The sequence below is a fragment of the Dromiciops gliroides genome, chromosome 5 (genome assembly GCF_019393635.1).
Source record: "Dromiciops gliroides isolate mDroGli1 chromosome 5, mDroGli1.pri, whole genome shotgun sequence".
NCBI lineage: Eukaryota > Metazoa > Chordata > Mammalia > Microbiotheria > Microbiotheriidae > Dromiciops > Dromiciops gliroides.
Window position 1 is genome coordinate 255,297,509 of NC_057865.1, and position 20,914 is coordinate 255,318,422.

The 20,914-nt window shown below is 37.6% G+C and overlaps 1 protein-coding gene across 4 annotated transcripts in view; it reads right to left on the bottom strand.

The window, feature by feature from the left end:
• The window catches only part of LIN7A (lin-7 homolog A, crumbs cell polarity complex component), a 236,708-nt gene that overhangs the window by 172,780 nt on the left and 43,014 nt on the right, over positions 1-20,914 (bottom strand). For all 4 annotated transcript variants that reach the window (XM_043967440.1, XM_043967437.1, XM_043967441.1 and 1 more), the window contains exon 2: positions 12,235-12,353. In XM_043967440.1, the coding sequence (XP_043823375.1) occupies positions 12,235-12,353 (119 nt within the window). The remainder of the gene's footprint in view (positions 1-12,234; positions 12,354-20,914) is intronic.

The window sequence follows — 20,914 nt, forward strand, 5'->3', positions numbered from 1 at the left end:
ACTTGAATTGGGGTAAACATTTAGCTCTCTGCTCACATAGACCAATAACTTAGTGTTTTTCTTTATTCATCTGGAATTTAGGACAGCTTATTACCCTAACTTAATATTCACTTTACTGATTAATACCCAGTTTTAATTGCTTCATAATGACACTGATGAAGTTAGAACTTCTTTAAATGAGCTCACTTTCTTACCCAAATTCATATTTTTAGCAAGGTAATTCCATATCTCAGTTATACTGCCATTATACATACTCCAAGGTCCTTTAGTCATGGAAATCCCCAAAACTTCCTCCCTCAGTTCTGATGAGGTTGTGCCAAAATTAATTAAGGCAAATGAACGTTCAAAATTAATTCCTTCCTCTTAACTATTGTTTGATTAATTGCCTGTGCTTGACAAGATATTTTGCATGAAATATCAACAATATGATTTAAATCACACTCATAATTACTAACTCTTCAACCATAGTAATTAATAAATTACTTTCTTCCCAAGGGACTACCTTCAAATATTTAAAATTGATCCAACTGGGATGGTCTCATGAGCTTCTCTTGCTTCCTAATGATTACAGGAAACTTTGGATTCCTCCCAACCCTGTCATCTGGTGACCCAACTTCTTCAACTCTATTGCTGTTTCATTTTATCCAAGACTATGATATCTCATCACTAATGAACTGCTGTCTAGCTTATCTAATGGGGGAAATAAAGTCCAATTAACACACAGGAAATTCTGGTAACTTTCATTCTTTTAGAATGCAGGAGCAATTTACCTTAGTCTTTGTCTAAGCTGAGTGAACAAGAGCTAAGATTGTGCATCAATTCGCCCCCAACCCCTCTGGTTATGGGAGAATCCCATGATTTTCAAATTAATTATCAGGTAAATTGAGTAAGTTTTTCTGCAACCCTGACAAAGGGGCAAGAAAATGGGCAAGATAATGCCAGTCAGAAACCCTTGGGGAAAGGAGCATTTCTGGGTGACACACTATCAATAACAATTTTTTACCTTGGGCTCAATTATACCAATGCACCCAAGTATGGAAACACAGAAATTTTCTAAGATGGCGTGAAAATACAGACAATATATTCAAATTCACACTGTTCAAAGTTGTCATTATGCAAAATGTGGTCATTGATTCTAGCTCAATGAAAATATGCAGTATGGATTCAAATAATGTAACCACTTTGTGGGGTTTAAATTTTCTCTTTAATTGGGACCTGGGGTAGCTTTTCTTATTCTGACTGTATTATTTGCTTATATCGACCAATATAAAAAACTCGAGAAGCCTGCAGGGAGATAAGTGAAGAAAATGATATTGAGGAAATTTATGAAAACTATCTGTGATAAGAATTGAAAAGTTCAGTTTTTTATTAAGATTTTATTCTGATGGTTACATGTACTTATATCAGGTGTTTTTAGCCTGAAGTCAATGTTTTTGTTTTGTTCACTTTAAAAAAAATAAATATCCTGGTATATGTATATCAGCACAATTGGTTTTCTCTATAATCCCATGTATTATATTTTATCACTTTAAAAACATCATTCTGACAAGGGGTGCACAGGGTGGCCAACAGGCATCTAAGACATATACACAAAAAGGGTTAAGAATCACTGCATGCATGCATGCATACACACATACATACACATACATTTTCATGTGTGTACATGTCTCCCCCAAAAGAATATAAGCTTCCTGAGGGTAGGGACAATTACATTTCTTTCTTTATATTTTCAGTGCCAAGCACAGTGTCTGGCACAGAGAACACATTGAATAAATGTGTGTTGATTGATGCCAATCTTAACATATGTCTCATTTTCAACGTGATAGCTGTTAATTCTACTCTATTTTCCCCCTTATCTTAGGATGGGGAGATGCAAAAATAGAATTTCAGAATGTTGTAATGAGAACAAAATCTATGGAAAACCTAGTTCAAGAGACAAATTTCATCCTCACGGGATGTGTGGGGTCAAGGGAAAGGTCCTGGTATTCCCTCCAGCCACTCACAGACATATACTAAGAGAATCAGGGTGACTTCTGGGAACCTTCTTCTCTCAGATACTTAGATGATGGCCATGTCTACCCTGGACTGGTGCAAGATGTTCTAGCCAGGAGTAAGATAGGCCCAGCTCCTGACACAAGACGCTGAAAGGGCAGGGTTCCTGTGCCAACCAAATTTGCCTTTGTATACACACATACATATGTGTACCGTGCATGCACGCATGTGTACATATATACACATGTGTGTGTTTTATATGCACACATGCATGTGTGTATACACATACATGCATAATACACATACATATAGTAGAAATATGACTAGGAAACGGAAAGATGATGACCTCCCCCTTCCTAACCCTTAGCTGTGTCTCTGTGCCTCTTCCCGACCCCACAGCTTATTATATTGTCCTGGAGAGAGGCCTTAGAACAGAGGAACTAGACCCTTTGGCCCAGAACAATTGTTGTTCTTAAAGAAATAGCACCTACCATTAAAGGTTCTTCTCTATTTTTGTGTCATGGACCCCTCTGGTAGTCTGATGAAACCACTGGATCCCTTTTCTCAGAATCGTGTTTCTACATGGTAGGCAGCTCAGTGGATTGAGCCCTGGGCTTGGAACCCAAGGAAGACTTGATCTAATATGGTTTCAGACACTCACTAGTAATGTGACCCTGGCAAGTCACGTAACCCTGTTTGCCTCAGTTTCCTCATCTGTAAAATGCCAAGTATAATAGAAACTATTTCAGGGGTTTTGTGAGGATTAAATTAGTTAATCTTCAAAAAAAAGCACCTAGCAAATGCCTGGAACATGGTAGATACTATATAAGTATTATCTGCAATTATTGTTATTCTTTTCTTGGGGGGATGGTTGAGCAATGAGGGTTAAGTGACTTGCCCAGAGTCACACAGCTAGTAAGTGTCAAGTGTCTGAGGCCAGATTTGAACTCAGGTCCTCCTGAATCCAGGGCTGGTGCTTTATCCACTGTGCCACCCTGTTATTATTGTTATTGTTTTTTATCATCATCATCATTGTTATTATTATATGCAAAGATTACAAAGGAACCAATTATATTGAAATATAATTATCAGAAAATTCTCAGACCTCAGATTAGGAACTCCTGGTTTATCTGTATGATGAGTAGGTGTAGTTTAGCCTCTGAGAATCAGAGATAAAAAATTTGGGGCTTATAGAATGTTCACCTCCAACTACAGTCTGGTCTCTGACAGAAAGACCCAAGTCTTGAATTAAGAAGTTTCATTCAAAGATCAACTTAAGCCTGACAGCAAGAACTCTCTTATTGGGAGTTTTTCTGCTATGCCTCTGAGACCACTAGGTGCTAATGGTTAAGTATTTCCTCTTGAACATGAAAGGCTTTTGTAGCCAAAAACATTGAAGGGAGTGAGATAGGGCACTGTTTTAGTCAAGAAAAGAAAGAAAGGATGCTTTCTCCTCTGCAACCTCTTGCATATGCATAAGCAAATACATGCAGAAACAGACACATATACACATGCACAAAAACATACATCTAGGGGGCAGCTAGGTGGCGCAGTGGATAAAGCACCAGCCCTGGGTTCAGGAGGACCTGAGTTCAAATCTGGCCTCAGACACTTGACACTTACTATCTGTGTGACCCTGGGCAAGTCACTTAATCCTCATTGTCGTCCCCCCCCCAAATCCATCTATACATTTACACACATGTATACACAAATGCACATATATACATGCACAAACACACATATCCACAGACACACTCACATATACACCAAGAAGGGAAAAATTTTGTTTAATAACAGAATCACAGAATTTCAGAGTTGGACCAGCTACTCCAACATGAAAGAATTCCCTGTGATAACATAGCAAACAAACAGAGATCCTGCTTGTGTCTAGAGCCCTCCAAGGAAGGGGAACCCACTGACTCTCCAGAAACTCCACTTCACTTTTGGGTGACTCTAATTGTTAGGAACTTTCTCTTGCTATTAGGCCTTATTTAGCCACCTGTGACCTCTGGTTGTGTCTTCTAGGGCCAAAACCCCCAAACCTACCCTTTTTTGCTTCACAGGTTCAGGAGAGTGGGTTATTGATGGAATGAGAGTGAGAGATGAGAGATGGACACTTTGAATGCTTTATTGGCACTGTCACAAGGGTGGTGACTATTGTTCAGTCATGTCTGACTCTTCATGACCCTATTTGGAGTTTTCTTGGTAGATATACTGGAGTGGTTTGCCATTTCCTTCTCCAGCTCATTTTACAGATGAGAAAACTGAGGCACTTAAGATTAAGTGACTTGCCCAGGGTCATATAACTAGTAAGTGCTTGAGGCTAGATTTGAACTCAGGAGGATGAGTCTACTTTACTCCAGGCCCAGCACTCTATCCACTGTGCCACCTAGCTGCCCATTTATAGGCTTAGGGCTGTAAAATAAAAGAGCATGGTAAGAACACATTCTTCCTGAGAAACAGAAGGAAATGGACTCAAGGACTTCAGCTGAAGTTAGAAACACATAGGAAGAAACCAACAACCTCATGTCCAGTGGGGCAGTAGCCAACAAAGACTACACGTCCAACTGAATGACATTCAGTAATATCTGGCAGACAAAACACTTCTAGCAGAGATCATAGCAGTGGGCTGCTATGTAACCCCACGAAAAGACTTCATAGCATTGGGAGTAAGAACTATCCCTCTAGGCATGTGCCAAGGCCAAAAAATTCCCTATGTGTATGTCCCACCACAAGTGTGCCATGACCCCAATGCGTTCTCTACATGTTTACCTCTTATATATGTTCCCACTGACAGTATGTGGTTTGTGGGAGTGTACCCTAGGTTCGTAGGGGAAATGTATACCTTTTTTTTAAAAATTGTGCTATTTTATCAAAGGCCTTGGGTTCAAACTGTATCTTCTTGATGACATTAACAGAATGGTGGGGGCTTGTGACCTGTGGTTTTCTATGACTGTGCATCCAAATAAGACCCTCAGTTTGGTGAAACCTTATTTGGAAGATCTATACTGCAAATTGGACGAGGGACAGAGAGGGTAATCCCAGGCACTACAACATATTACAGGAAATTTTTTCCAGATCTTTTACTCCAGTGAAAGTCTCCATTAGCATTGGAGGGGAAGAGAGTGAAGAGAATAGTAACAGTGATGCTTCTTGATGGGTTTTGAAAGTAATGCAAAATTGCATTTTTGCCAGGATGGAGAGGGGAACCCTTCCCAAGCAGTAAAAGCTATGGTTGGTTTAATTTTTTTGTTTGTTTATTTTTTTGTTTGTTTTTAATCCTATTGGTGCTCAGGTTTCAAAATTCCCACAAGCTCAGCATAGTCAGCATTCTGGAAAACCGGCTTGACAACTTTGCTGCTGCTAATATTGGCAAAAGTTGAAAGATTTAACTGATAAAAATCATTGTTAATCAAGACATCTGGATAAAACAAACACACAATTATTATTCATAGTATTTGAATGTCCTTGGGTATATGAGACATAGAAAGAACTAAGGGTAACAGTGAATTATTAACTCAGCACAAGTAATTAAACTTCTGCTGTTAGAAAATTAGGGATGACATAAATTAGAGCCAACAATGTTAGGGGCCATGAAGTAATTGTCCAGTTCTTCTTGGCTGTATTCAGACCATGATTAGAATATTGCCTTCAGTTCAAACATGGAGAACATAGAAAAAGCGTCTTAGTATATACATGTACATATATAAGTATACATATTTATGTGTGTATACACAAATACATATACATAAATGTATAGATACATACAAACATATACACATATACATGATGTACTGTACACATACACATTGCATATGTGCACATATATAGTTGTGTGCATGTACCCATGTGTATACATAACTGTTTGTGCATATCTGTGTATGTATAGATATCCATATATAATGTACATATGTATGCAATGTATATATGTAATCAGAATTTTCCATATTTTATTTTTAATATTACAAATAATCTTGTCCTATAATAAATATCATGTCAAATACAGAATCAGGCAGTGCTTATAAAATCACTGATAGAAGAGCTAGCTAGATGGCATGGTGGATAGAGTGCCAAGTTTAGAGTCAGGAAGACCTGAGTTCAAATTTGGCTTTAGATACTTGCTCGCTATGTGAACTTCAGCAAGTCACTTAACCCTGTTTGCCTCAGTTTTCTCATCTGAAAAATGAGCTGGAGAAGGAAATGGCAAATCACTCCAGTATCCTGCCAAGAAAATGCTAAATGGGTTTGCAGAGAGTTGGACATGACTAAAATGACTGAACAACAACAGAAAACCTATATCCACGATTTTCATATATGCACCAAAAATTTAATATATTTATATGAACATTTATTTTGAATGTGCGTATGTATTTCTATGTGAAATATTTAAATTGAGGGGCAGCTAGGTGGCACAGTGGATAAAGCACTGGCTCTGGATTCAGGAGGACCTGGGATCAAATCTAGCCTCAGACACTTGACACTTACTAGCTGTGTGACCTTGGGCAAGTCACTTAACCCACATTGACCCTCAAAAAAAAAAGAAAAATATATGTATATGCATATATATAGACCTAATTACACTATTAGTCATAAAAGAAGAAAAAACAATAACACCACCAACATTTATGTAGCACTTAATATGTACCAAGTATTGTGCTAAGTGCTTTACAATTACCTCATTTGATCCTCACAATAATTCTGCGAGGTGAGTGCTATTATTCTCCCCATTTTTAATTGATGAAGAAACTGAGGCAAACTATGGTTAAGTGACTTGACCAAGGTCACACAGCTAGTCAATGTCCTAGGCTGAATTTGAACTTAAGTCTTTCTGACTCCAGGCTCAGCACTCTATTCACTACATGTAATAATAATACTAATAATAATACTATCATGTGGAAAAGTGGGAAGAGAACTAGCCTCTGAATTGGGAAGACAGGGATTCATGTCCTCCTTCTGCTATGTTCTGTGGCTCTGTGACCCTCAACAAGTATATTCAACTTTCTAAGATTGCAACTTGCAGAACAGTCGCTGTTCTATATTGTTAGGAGTTTTCTCACTTTATAATCCCCTCTACCAACGAAGTCACATAATGCACATGTGAATACACATGTACATGTATGTATATCTATATGGGGGTGTATAAAATTGCCTATCCTTCTGATTACAATTTGGTTTTCAAGGACAAATTTTTTTAAAACTTTTATTAATTTCTTATGTTTTCGCAACAAATGTCAAGAAGGAAAATGTTGTCCCAGAGTAGTTTAACATGTGAAATAAAACCCTCAGGAAATTCACATATTCTTTAATCTTCTCATGAAAATCAATGGTTTGGTCAACGGCAGAAGCCCTTACTCCAAACAAAGAAATAATTAACCTCGACAGCAAAAGTGGAAAGAGAGCTATAATTGATGAATTTTTAAACCATTCTTCCTTACACATTACAAAAGTCTAATTGCCTTATATAGTCATGAATAGTAAAGAGAACATTAACTGCCTGTCTCTTCTTCATACAAACTTGGGTGGAGGACAATCTGATTTTGAAAAGTAATTATGATTTAAAAAAAAAAATCTCTTTGTAGATTGCTTGGCTAATCTGGAGCAAGAAAAAGGTTAAAAGACTTGCTAGCTCAGGGGTAAAAAGCCCAACCGTCAATCATTATGCTAAAAATAGGACTTGTGATTTCCAGGCATATGATCTCAGCAGAAGGAAAAATGCATACTTCATCAGACTGATGCAGAACCCAACTTAGGCAAAGACTCTATTATTTAGAACTACTGTGTGAATACATGTAATTACAAGCTTCTCCAAACATGTACTATTTATTTTATCATCTGTAATTGCACACAGAAACAGGGAAAGGGTAAAGGATTTATACAACTGTGTTATGCAGACCATTTGGAAAGGTCTGTTTCAGATATCTTCTTAAGATCAGTGACCCATTAGTGCAATTATAGTCTCAGACCTGAGACGCCTTCCAGTTAACTAAAAGTGACACTGTTGATGGAATGGAAATTTTGTACACGTTGTTTAAAATGTACTTTTACTAAGGAGAAACTAAATAACTAGAAACTAGGACTCATTAAATCATTCAATAATTTACCTTAATAAAATATATATGGCACTGGTTTTTTGGGGGGTTTTTTTAGAAGTCAATCAATTAAGTATTTAGTAAGCACCTTCTATGTTCTGGGGGAAGTTAGGTGGTGTAGTAGATAGAGTGCCAGGCCTGGAGTCAGGAAGATTCCTCTTCCTGAATTCAAATCTGACCTCAGACACATACCAGCAGTGTGATCCTAGGAAAGTTACTTAACCCTGTTTGCCTTAATTTCCTCATTTGTAAAATAAGACGGAGAAGGGAATGACAAACTACTCCAGTATCTTTGTCAAGAAGGCTCCAGATGGTGTCATGGAGAGTCAGACATGACTGAAAAATGCCTGAACAACAACAAATGTTCTTATGCTCTTAGAACTTTAGATGTGGGGACCCCAGAAATTATCTGGTCCAAGTGCTTTGTTTTACAGCTGAGGAAACTGAGTTTCAGTGAGGTTGGGACTTTCCCAAGGTCACACAAGGATTAAGTTTCAGGCACTCTACTAAGCACTGGAGAAAGAATGTACCTTATAAGGATATATGAGAAACAAATTCTCACTAATTCTCTTAACCAACTTTTATCAATTATAAAATCTTCATATCATTTATATGTACAGCTATGCATATAAGGGCATCCATGATCTCCTATCTCAAGCATGGAATGGGATCTAGTTACTGAGGTGCTCCTTGTTAGTAGAATCATTGAATCTTCAGTCAAAGGGAACTTTGTGGGTCACTTAGATCCACCAATCAGTCATGCAGAAATTCCTGTGGTAGTAGTAACCCAACCTTTCCTTGAAAAGTCCCAATTACAGTGAGCTCACTCCTTCAAAAAGGAGCTATTTTATTGAACAATGACATTAAGTGTTAGAAAAAAAAATTCCCTCTGGTAAGCTTGTCTGACTTCTACTTATGAACCTGATTTCTCCCCTTTAGAGTTATTTTTCCTCTGCATGACTACCTTCCAAATAACATTTCCTTTTTTTTTTTTCAAATAGTTTTTCCTTCTCCAGGCTTGTATTCTTGAACACCTTTTCTGATATGGTTTCCAGACTCCTTCATCATCCTCAATATACTTGGTTTTTTTGTTTTGTTTGGTTTTTGGTGGGGCAATGAGGGTAAATTGACTTGCCCAGGGTCACACAGCTAGTAAGTGTCAAGTGTCTGAGGCTGGATTTGAACTCAGGTCCTCCTGAATCCAAGGTCAGCTGCTTTATCCACTGTGCCACCTAGCTGCCAATATACTTGTTTATCAGTGTCCCACTTACAACAAGGCACATGGAATTGAAAAAAAATAATGTCTGACTGATACAAAGCACAGTTGGACTACCAGCTTCCTTAATCTAGAATATTCCTCCTTAAGAAGTGTGGTTTTTAATGGTGATATCATTACATTATTGGTGTAAACTGGAATATTGTTTCATTGCAATCTCCAAAGATATTTCATGTGAACTGCCTGGCCATATATCCTGTACTTAGGTTAATTAATTTTTTTAAATCCATGTGTAGGACTTCATGGTTTTTTTTTATTAAATCATACATTGGTGGTTTGGGGTCTAGCATTTTAGCTTCCTAGATTCACTTATTACTTTGAATTTTTCATCTGCCTTATTAATTATCCCTTCCTGGTTTGAATCAACTGAAAATATAATATGGTGACTTTCTGTGTGTTTGTCTAAATCACTGATACCTGCTGAAGAGTACCATGTCAACTAGGAAGCCTACTACTACACTACTAGAGACCTCTTTGCTGAGGAACATCAGTCCCTTAATGATCCATGTAAGATTGAACAGGCTTTGTATCTGCTTATCAATACTATCAGTTAAGTCCATTTTCCCAGTTTATTTTAAAGGACATCATGAAAGACAGCTATTTTTCTGAAATCAATTTATATCATGTTAATGACATTCCTTGTTCTATTAATCTAATTAGCCTATTAAAAAGGAAATAAAGTTTGTTCTGAGTGCCTCCAGCTAGCCATATCAATTGAATAAACAATTAAATCAATCAATGCACGAGTTCAAATGGCCTCAGACACTTGACACTTACTACTTGTATGACCCTGCGCAAGTCACTTAAGCCCAATTGCCTCAAACATCTGGGACCATCTCCAGTTACCTTGATCTATATCTTGTCACTGGACTCATATGGCTCTGGAGGAGATAGTGAGGTTGGTGACTTTGCACAGCCCCACCCCCTCACTTAACCCTCCCCTCACTTAAATCCAATTCACTGCAAGTCATGGCATTACCTCCTGATGTCATGGTCCTCTTCAAGAAGGACAAATAACAACAACAACAACAACAATTATCTTTAAGTGCTTTGATTTCCTTATCTATTAGATTGGGGTTCTTAACCTGGGGTCTATGAATTTATTTATCTATTTATTTATCTACTCATCCATTTATTCATTCATTCATTCAGTCATTTGTTTATCTATTTATCTACTTATTCATTCATTCATCTATGTATTCATCTTTTTATTTATTCATTCATTCATTTATCTATTTATTTATTTGATTATTCATTCATTCATTTATCCATTTATTTATTTGATTATTCATTCATTTACTTATCTATCTATCTATCTATCTATCTATCTATCTATTTATCTATCTATCTATTTATTTTGCAGGGCAAAGTGAGTTAAGGGAGCAGCTAGGAGGTGCAGTGGATAAGGCATTGGCCCTGGATTCAGGAGGACCTGAGTTCAAATCCAGCCTCAGACATGACACTTACTAGCTGTGTGACCCTGGGCACATGAACAACAAGGCACATGGTAGGCACTATATAAATGTTTATGATGGTGATGCTGCATTTAAAAACCTCATTCTGAAAAGGGGACTAGAGGCTTATTGAGCCTGGTGAAAGGGCACAAGGCAACAAAAATTAAGAACCTCCCATCTAGATGACCTCAAGTGGCTCTTTACCTCTTCTATGATTCTATAGTATAAATAAATAATGTTCTTGATGAACACATTCGCCTCCATGTGATTGCCACTTTCTCTTCTCAGTGCTCCCAAATAATTGGCTTTAATTATCTGTCCTATAAGTTTGTTAGAAATCAAGTCTCCTGGTCTGTGGTTTCCACCATACCCCTAGTTATGCTTTTATTAAATAAAGGCAACATTTTTCCAATTTTTATATTTACCATCAATTCTTCCACGTCTTGGAGCACATGTCTAGATCTGGACATGTGAACTCATTTCATGCAGCTAGTAGTTGTAGTAGATAGAGACTAGACATGCGGTCAGAAGACCCAATTTCAAATCTGGCTTCAGACACCATGTGAGAAGTCACCTAACTTATGTCTGCCTTAATTTTCAAATACATAAAATGGGGGAAATAATAGCTCCTACATACATAACATGGTTCTTGTGAGGACAGCATACTATCTTCATGACCCTAGGAATATCAGTTAAGGGCTGTGTACTTCATTTTCTTTTTCTTTAAAAATAGGGAAAAATCATAGTTCATGGGGTAGTTGCAAGGACCAAATGACATAATAGTTGTAAGTTGATTTGTAAACCTTTAAGTACTATAAATATGCTAGCCATAATTATTATTATATCATGCCTATAAGATTATAATGCTTTTGAGTGCAATGAGGGAATGTGCCATTTATCTTTGTAAGCACCCCATCTTCTCAGAAGCACCAATTTTTTTTAACATATCCACTAGCAAAATTAAAACTTCAACAGAACTCAAGATGTTGGAGAAGAAAAAGGGAAAGATTTGGATAATTGTCAATCCACTGGCAAGTCATGAATTTCTCTGTTAACATTCTGAAAGTAAATGAAGGAAAACCCAGTCTCCACTCACTAAAAAGCAGCCTCAGTCTCCAGAGAGCTTCATGACCATCACACAACATAGTGTCATAATCACATGTTCCCCTCTCCCTAGGATGCAATCTCTCACCACCTCCCCATATGTAGCATTTGTTTTTGTAAGAATGTACCAATCTCATTGGAGTTTAATTTAAGAATTTCACAGAATAGATTGTGTTTTATCATCTGTCCAAGAAGCTAAAAAAGGAAAAGACAAAGATTTAGTTCCAGTCTGTTTCCCTGTTTACAGATTACATGCAGAAAACAAGTCTATTTGTAGGACATATGGCTGAATGCAACGACTAAAAGCTAGATGCCGTACCTCACGAATAGCTGTACAAAACTCACTCTGCAGAACTTTTTTGAGGGACTGCAGCTTTTGAACTGGTACTTCTCCAGATTCTTGTAGTTTCTCCAATAATTCAATTGCTCTTGCAACATCTGAATGAATAAAAAAAAAGAAAAGAAATGCTTAGAATAAATGCCCTCTGAAATAGAATTACGGTACTATACTACAAGACAGCATGACATAATATCACAACAAAATTAATGTTCACTAAACACCTACTGTGAGCAGAATGGTAGGAGTTGGGGTGATATAAAAAGTTTAGGTAAAACTATCTATGCTTTTACAGATTTACAGAATTTGAAAGTTGGAAGGGACCTCTTTGGCCATCTGGTCCAATGCATATACAAAAGGAATTTCCATTATCATCTATCTGTGCTTAAAGACATCTAAGAATGGGGAACCTACTACCTCTCAAGGCAAGTCATTTCACATTGAGCGAGTTTCAATTTGTAAGAAGTTTTTTTTTTCTCTTTTTTTTCCTGTCATCAAACCTAAATTGACCTCTGTACCTTTCACCAATTCTTCTTGGTTCTGCCCTTTGGATATAAACAGAGTAAACCCAATACCTCCTCCAGGTTACAACTTGAAGACTACTCTTCTCTGGGTTAAACACACCTAATTTCATCAACCATCCTGGTTGATCTCCTCCAGACACCCCAGTTTACCAATGTCCTTCTTAAAATGGGACATCCAGAACTGAATCCAAAACCACTGGTGTAGAATGATGAGGCCAGGGTAAAGGGGTTGGTTACCTCCCTATTCCTAGAAACTCTGCTGCTCTCAGTACAACCCAAGATGGCACCATCTTTGACAGCAGCCAAATCACACTACTGACTCCTTCTAAGTTTGCTGTTGGGTAACCCACAACCCCCAGGTCTTTTTTCAGAACAACTGCTGTCTAGTCATGCCTCTTTTCCCATCTTGTACTTGTGAAGTTGATTATTTTTTATACAAGTCTAAGTTTCCATTTGTCCCCTATTGATTTTTTTTTTGGCAGAGCAATGAGGGTTAAGTGACTTTCCTAGGGTCACACAGCTAGTAAGTGTCAAGTGTCTGAAGTCAGATTAGAACTCAGGTCCTCCTGAATCCAGGGCCGGTGCTTTATCCACTGTACCACCTAGCTGCCCCTCCCCCCACATTGATTTTCATCTTATCAGATTCAACCCAATGCTCTAGGCCATCAGCAATGCTTTCATGTAAGTCATTAATAAAATGCTAATTCAATAATAATCACTGACACCTACACTGCAATTTCATACATATATGTTTTTAAGCTTCACAGCAATTGCGTGAAACACATACTAGTTATGGTCACCATTTTATAGACAGGAAAGTAGAAGGTGGAAGTTTTGGTACAAAGCTTGGCTAAAGACATAGTCTATATTCGGTAATATTGAATATTGAATTTAACATAGCAAGGTAAAGTTTTCACAGATCTTTACCTCTCTCAACCTTTGACCCTCTCAACAACCATGTGAGGTAGGGACTAGAGGAGTTGTCACCATTTCACAGGTGGGGAAACTGAAATTTTAAGAAGCTAAAAGACTTGCCTAGGGTCGCAGAGCTGCCAAGTATCAGAGATAAGATTTGAATCAGAGTTTCCTGATTCCAGGTCCAGTACTGTCTACTCCACCACACCACCTCAAATAGCTTACAGGAATGTAGGAGAAGATAGCTAGAATGGGCAGTATTATCTAAAAGAATTACAGAGTTACAAAGTTCCATGTGGCCTTTAAAGGAAATGATCAATACTTGGGGACAAGAATTAGGGAAGGGGGATGGCAATTATGACACTATCATGTAAAAGAGGGCAAGTAATTTAGTCTTTAATGATGGATAAGAATTCAAAGAATAAAACGGTCTAGGGAGGGAAGGTATTTCAATTCTAAACACAAGAAATAGTTTGAGCATAGGCATTTCAGAAGGAAAGCAAAGTGCTTGTTTACAGGGACAAAATGATCCATAACTTTCAAAGTTTTAAGTTCATAGAGGAGATTAGTGGAAAAGTGGGACGATGGTATGTTGGGAAGGCCCTGAATTCCAGGTTGAAAAATTCAAACTTTATCTGTTGAGCAACAGGGAGACCCTGAAGATGTCTGAGCCAAGAAATGACATGACCAGTTTTGTGCCCACAAAAGATTATTCTGGTAGGCATATTGAGGATGGATGGGAAAGTTGAAATAAAGAGACAAGAGGTAGGAAACTCTGGAAGAAAGTTACTGCAGTTATCCAGATGAGAAATAATAAGGGATTGTACTCAGGTGGCAGAAGTAAAAATGGAGAGGAGGAAAGAATTCCAGAAATGTTGTGAGAAAAGAACTGCTATTTTAACTTACTCAAAACAATATAGACTTTATTGAATCATAGACTCTCAGAATTGGAAGAAACAACAAAAACAATAACTAACATTTATTTAACACTTACTAAGTTCTGGGTAACATGACAAGAGATTTACAATTATTGTCTCATTTGATCCTCACAAGAACTTTACAAGGTAACTGCTATCATTATCCCCAATTTACAGATGAAGAAACTGAGGCATCAGAGGTTAAGTGATTGGCACAGGGTCATACAGCTAGTAAGTCTCTGAGGCCCCATTTGAATTACTCCAGGCCGAGTACTCTATCTACTGTGCTACCTATCTAGTCTAATGAATATCCTATGTCCCTGCCCAACCTCCACTTGAAGAAATTTTATGACACGGAACCCAGTGTTAGCATGGCATACTAGAAAAAATAAACAACAGGGAAGGCTTTGTGAATTAGATAACCACTGAGCTAGTCTGTAAAGTATTTCAACAAGCAAGGAGTACTGGGCTCTAGGCTTAGAGGTCTGATTTCCTGAATGCCCAGGGGCAGGCAAATGATGCAAGGCCAGACCTGCAAAGAGGGTGTCTGGAACGTAGAGCATGTGAAAGGAAGGAAGGTGAAGTAAGGAGAGACTGATACATAGACTGGGACCAGAATGATGGGTTTTTTTTTGTTGTTGTTTGTTTTGCAAGGCAATGAGGGTTAAGTGACTTGCCCAGGATCACACAGCTAGTAAGTGTCAAGTGTCTGAGGCCAGGTTTGAACTCAGGTTCTCCTGAATCCAGGGCCGGTGCTCTATCCACTGCACCACCTAGCTGCCCCTACAATGATGGTTTTTAAGGAAGGGAGTAAACATGGTCACACCTCTGCATTAGAATTATTTTATCAGTTGTGTGAAGAATGAATTGGAAAGAAGAGACTGGAGGTCTCAGTCAGGTAGGTAGAGAGATCACAGATTTAGAGCTGAAAGGAACATTCGAGTTTATTTAGTCCAACTCCCTTATTTTAGAAATGAGGAAACTGAGGTCCGGTTAGGTTATGTCCAAGATCACACAGGAAGTAAATGGCAGGAGATGATGAGAAGCTGAATTAAGATAGAAGCACTGTGAATGGAAAGGAGCAGTATGAGTGGGCAGATTCAAGCCATGTATATACCCCAAGAAAGTCAGGCAGAAAGAAAGGTCCCACATATACCAAAATATTCAAAAAAGCACTTTTGTGGAACTAAAAGAAACGGAAACAAAGTCAATGTGAAATCAATTGGAAAATGACTAAATCAATTGAGAGTCAGAGTGAGGTAATGAACAGAGAGTTGGCCTTGTAGTCAGAAAGCACTGGGTTCAAATCACCATTTCTGATATCTACGGGATGTGATCCCTGGGCAAAATCACTCAACCTCTCAGTATTTTAGGCAACTCTCTAAGACTGTAAGTGGCAGAGCAGATGCTCACCTACATGTTAGAAGGAATTTCTTCATTGAAAAATTCCTTGTATACCTGAAATCAGAGTCTGAACAGGGGCTAAATAATAAATATGAAGAATTCAGAGAAGCGTGGGAAAACATATGAACTAATCCAAAGTGAAATAAGTAGAAATGCCCCCCCCACCAAAAAACAATATCAACATTCATTACAACAAAGCAAAATGAAAATTTTCCATTTCCAAGTGCAACAAGACTGTTCCCAAAGAAGAGATTAAAAAATGTACCTTTCTTAGAAAGAACAAAGAAAAATGGAACTTGGCACTTTCTAAGTGTAACAATTAAGGTGGTTCCCAAAGAAGATAAGAAAAAATGTGCTTTCCTTCCTTTTTAGGGGTGGGAAACTAGATTTGGAAGATATCACATACTGGAAGACTTGGTTGATATGTGGGTTAGTTTTGCTATCTGCCTATTTTTCCCTCTTTTTATTTTTTGGTACAATGGATGACAAGGTTGAGGGGGAAGATATATTTAGAAAGGATGATGTAAAATCAAAATATATCAGTAATGTTTTTTAATTTAAAATGTTGAACAACAAATGTGGGAACCAAGATCTGGAGATGTTATATGACTAAGTCAAAGTTAAGTGTCTGAGCTGGTGCTATACCCTGGGGTCTCCCAACCCCAAGTTAAGTGCTCTATCCCCCACAACACATAATCCTCAAGTCAGCATTTTGGAAGGAGAAAAGATTTCCTTGTCTTTGCAGCAAGTTTCCACACTACAGACCTGAGAGAGAAAAGAGCAGGTATTATTTCAGGGAGTTTTATAATTTTGTTTTAACATTTTTTTTATTATTCTGGACTTAAGAAACAAGAATATTTCTCCATATAAAGAAGAGGATAAATGCCCTTAGTGAATCTTAACTAGGTAAAGCTTGATTTTCAAAATTACATTTCAAATTTAACATGCTGATTCTAACAATGTTTTGCACATCTGTGTCCCCTTCTGAACTTCTGTTCTTTTCTCTGTATTTTAAAAATTAGTCATTGATGTTATCTTCTTTCATCTTTCCTTTTTGGAGGAAAGATATCATTATCACTCCTTCACAGTCCTCTCTTCCCTTAACTGTTTCCACAAAAAGCCCATCCTTATAACAAATAAGTATAATAAAGTCAAACAAATCCATAAAAGGGCCATTTCTGAAAATGTACGGCTCACTCCATGCCTGAGCCAATTTTTTACCAAATGGTGGGAAGCATGATCCATCACTAGTCCACTAGAGATCTGATCAGTCATTTCCTTAATCAGTTCTTGCATCTTTCAAAGCTCATGCATGTTGTAGTCACTATATAAATCTTTCTGGTTCTCCTCAATTCACTTAGCATGAATTCAAAACAGTCTTCCCAGACTTCTGAATTCATTCCATTTATAATTTCATATAACCCCAAAATACTGTTACAGTCTTATACCACAATTTGTTCAGTAATTTCCCATTTTGGGGGAATTCTCCATTTTCAGTTACTAGTATAAAAAATGCCAATGCGCAAATATTTTGTAGGTTTAGTTCTTTTTCTTCTTTGTTCACTTGAGGCTATAAACCCAGTAGTGGTTATCTCTGAGTCAAATTATATGTATAGTTCGATAACTTTTGCAGTGTAGTTCCAAAACTGCTTTCCAGAATTGCTGAATCAATTCACAGCTCCAGTAAGAATTCATTAGGATGCTTGTCCTTTTACAAGCTCCTCCAGCAATTTTATTTCCATTTATATAATCCTTGCCAAATCTTAACTTACATACCTTGCACATTGTTGTAATGTAAAGTAGAACCTGAAAGTTGTTTTAATGTGCATTTCTCTTATTATTAGTGATTTTGAGCATTTTACATTTCATTGTGGATACTTCATCTTTCTTTTGAGAGCTGTTTTTTTTTTTTCATATTCTTTGCCCATTTACCTACTGGGGAATAGCTTTTATGCTTAGATATTTGTTAACAAAATTTCCTACAAATGTTTGTTACCACTCCTTAAACACAGAAAATGACTACAAAGGTCTTGCCCAATTCACTGTTTCTTTCCCAATTCAACTGCATTTATTTTGTTTGTATAAAACAATTTTATGAAGTCAAAATGGTTCATTTCTCCTGTGATCCTCTCATGTTTGATTAAAAACTTTTTTCATCTTTATTTTTTTGGTGTGTGTGTGTGTGTGTGTGTGTGTGTGTGTGTGTGTGTGTGTGAGAAAAGCATCTTCAGTCACCTTTTATGCTTAAGTCAAGTATATATTTGGAGCACATGTTGCTCTATGGTGTGAGATGCTAGTTGAATCTGATTTTTAGCCAGAATGTTTTCCTGTTTTAATAGTGAATACTTCTTTTAGTACTTGGAATTCCTGAGTTTGGTGAACATTATATTATTATACTTGACTGCTTCTATCCTTGTGTATATAATCTATGCCAGTGATCAACTATTTTTTTTAAGTATCAAATAGGGTTTTTTTTATGATTACTATGTTGTATTATAATTTGTGGTTTGGTATTTCTAGTCCTGTACTTTTTCATTATTTCCCTTTACATTCTTAACCTGTTGTTTCCCATATTATTTTGGTTACTACTTTTGCTGGTTCTATAAAGTAACCCTTTAGCTGTTTGAATGACATGGTACAGTATGTGAATTAATTTAGATATTGTTTTGGTTATATCAGCTCAGCCCAACCATGAGCAATTAATATCTCAACAAGTATTTTATTCAAGCTTTATTTCCATATAGGATTCTTTGCATTTGTATTCACATAATTCTGGTGTGTGAGTGAGGTGGTAGATTCCCAGGTACTTAATATGCTCTGTAGTTGCTTTGAATGAAATTTGTCTGTCTCTTCTTATTTTAAAATATATATTTTAGGGGGCAGCTAGGTGGCGCAGTGGATAGAGCACTGGCCCTGGAGTCAGGAGAACCTGAGTTCAAATCTGGCCTCAGACGCTTGACACTTACAAGCTATGTGACTTTGGGCAAATCACTTAACCCCCATTGCCCAACCAAAAACAAAAAAAAAACCCCATATATATATATATTCATATATTTATATATTTATATGAAATCCCCCAATTAGGTGTTAACATAATTTTTAATAATTTGAAGTTTTGAGTTCCAAATTCTGTCTCTTCTTCTTTCCCTCCCTTCCCCTCCTCTCTGAGACAGTAAGCATAATATGACCATATTAGTCACTTTGTATAAGGCTCAAATTTTAAAAGAAAGATTGAAAGAAAGTGAAAAACAGTACTTTTTAGTCTGTATTCAAACAGTATCAATTCTTTCTCTGGAGGTGAATAGTATGCTTCATCATTAGTCCTTTGTAATTGACTCAGATGACTGCATTGTTGAGAATGGCTAAGCCATTCACAATTCTTCATCAAACAGTATTGCTATTATTGTGTACAAAGTTATGCTGGTGAGTGAGCTCCTGAACTCATGACATGATCGCTCCAAAAAACATCCAAATAATGCCATAGGACAATTCCTGGAGCAGTAAAACCCACAGAAGAATGTACTGAAATCATCTTCTAAACAAAGACAGCTTGGAAGGTCAGAAGGAGGGAGCTGCTGTGCTGAGACATAAGTGGAACCCAACCCCACAGTCACCCAGACACAGATCCAGTCCCAGTGAGTCCTCACCAAAGAAAGATACCCCCGGTGCCTCTGAATCAGCTGCAGTGCCATTGTTGTCTGTTACTAAGCTCACAGTCTGGTGAGAGGGCTGAGCCCTTGGTGGGGGTGGGGGGGGTTGGGAAGGATTAGAGGGGTCTATGCTGGTACAGAGGCAGAACTTGGGTTTTTCACCCCTGCTGCAAACCAGGAGGTAGGCTTGAGTAGCAGTGGCCCAAGTGGGGGAGGGACACAGGTCATCGGAGCTGACAACCACAACACACAAAGCTGGTTGATTAGTAAGTTAGTCTGGGGTCATCTATGGACCAGGGAACAGGCCAGGTGACTGAAGAACCAGTTCCTCCTTAAATCACCATACCTGGGACTTTCTGAAGCTTAGTATAGTGCAGCCTAGAAATACTGCCCCACTTTAAGGAGCTAAAAGTCAAGTAAAAGAAAGGCAAGATGAGCATACAGAGAAAAGTGAAGACCATAGAAAGTTTCTTTAGTAACAAGGAAGATCGATACGCACCCTCAGAGGAAGATGTCAACATGAATTGGTCTCAGGCCATAGAAGTGCTCAAAAAAGGTCTTTGAAGATAAAGTTAGAGAAGTAGAGGGGAAAAAATGGAAAGAGAAATGAGGGTGATGCAGGAAAGACATGACAAAAATGTCAACAGCTTGAAAATGGAAATTGGCCAAATGGAAAAGGAGGTACAAAAGTACTCTGATGAAAAAAATTGCCTAAGAATTAGGATTAAACAAATGGAAGCTAGTGATTTTATGATAAACCAAGACACAATAAAGCAAATCCAAATGAATAAAAAAATATAGGGCAATGTGAAATATCTTCTTGGAAAAACTGTGGACCTGGAAAATAGGTCCAGGAGAGATCATCTTTTTTTTTTTCTTTTTTTAGTGAGGCAATTGGGGTTAAGTGACTTGCCCAGGGTCACACAGCTAGTAAGTGTTAAGTGTCTGAGGCCAGATTTGAACTCAGGTACTCCTGACTCCAGGGCCAGTGCTCTATCCACTGCGCCGCCTAGCTGCCCCTTGGGAGAGATAATCTTAAAATTATTGGTCTACCTGAAAACCATGATCAAGGAAAGAACTTAGACATCATCTTCCAAGAAATTGTAAAGGAAAATTGCCCTGATATTCTAGAAGAAGAAGGTAAAATAGACATTGAAAGAATCCACTGATCACCTCCTGAAAGAGATCCCAAAAGGAAAACTCCTAGGAATGTTATAGTCAAATTCCAGAGCTCTCAAGTCAAGAAGAAAAT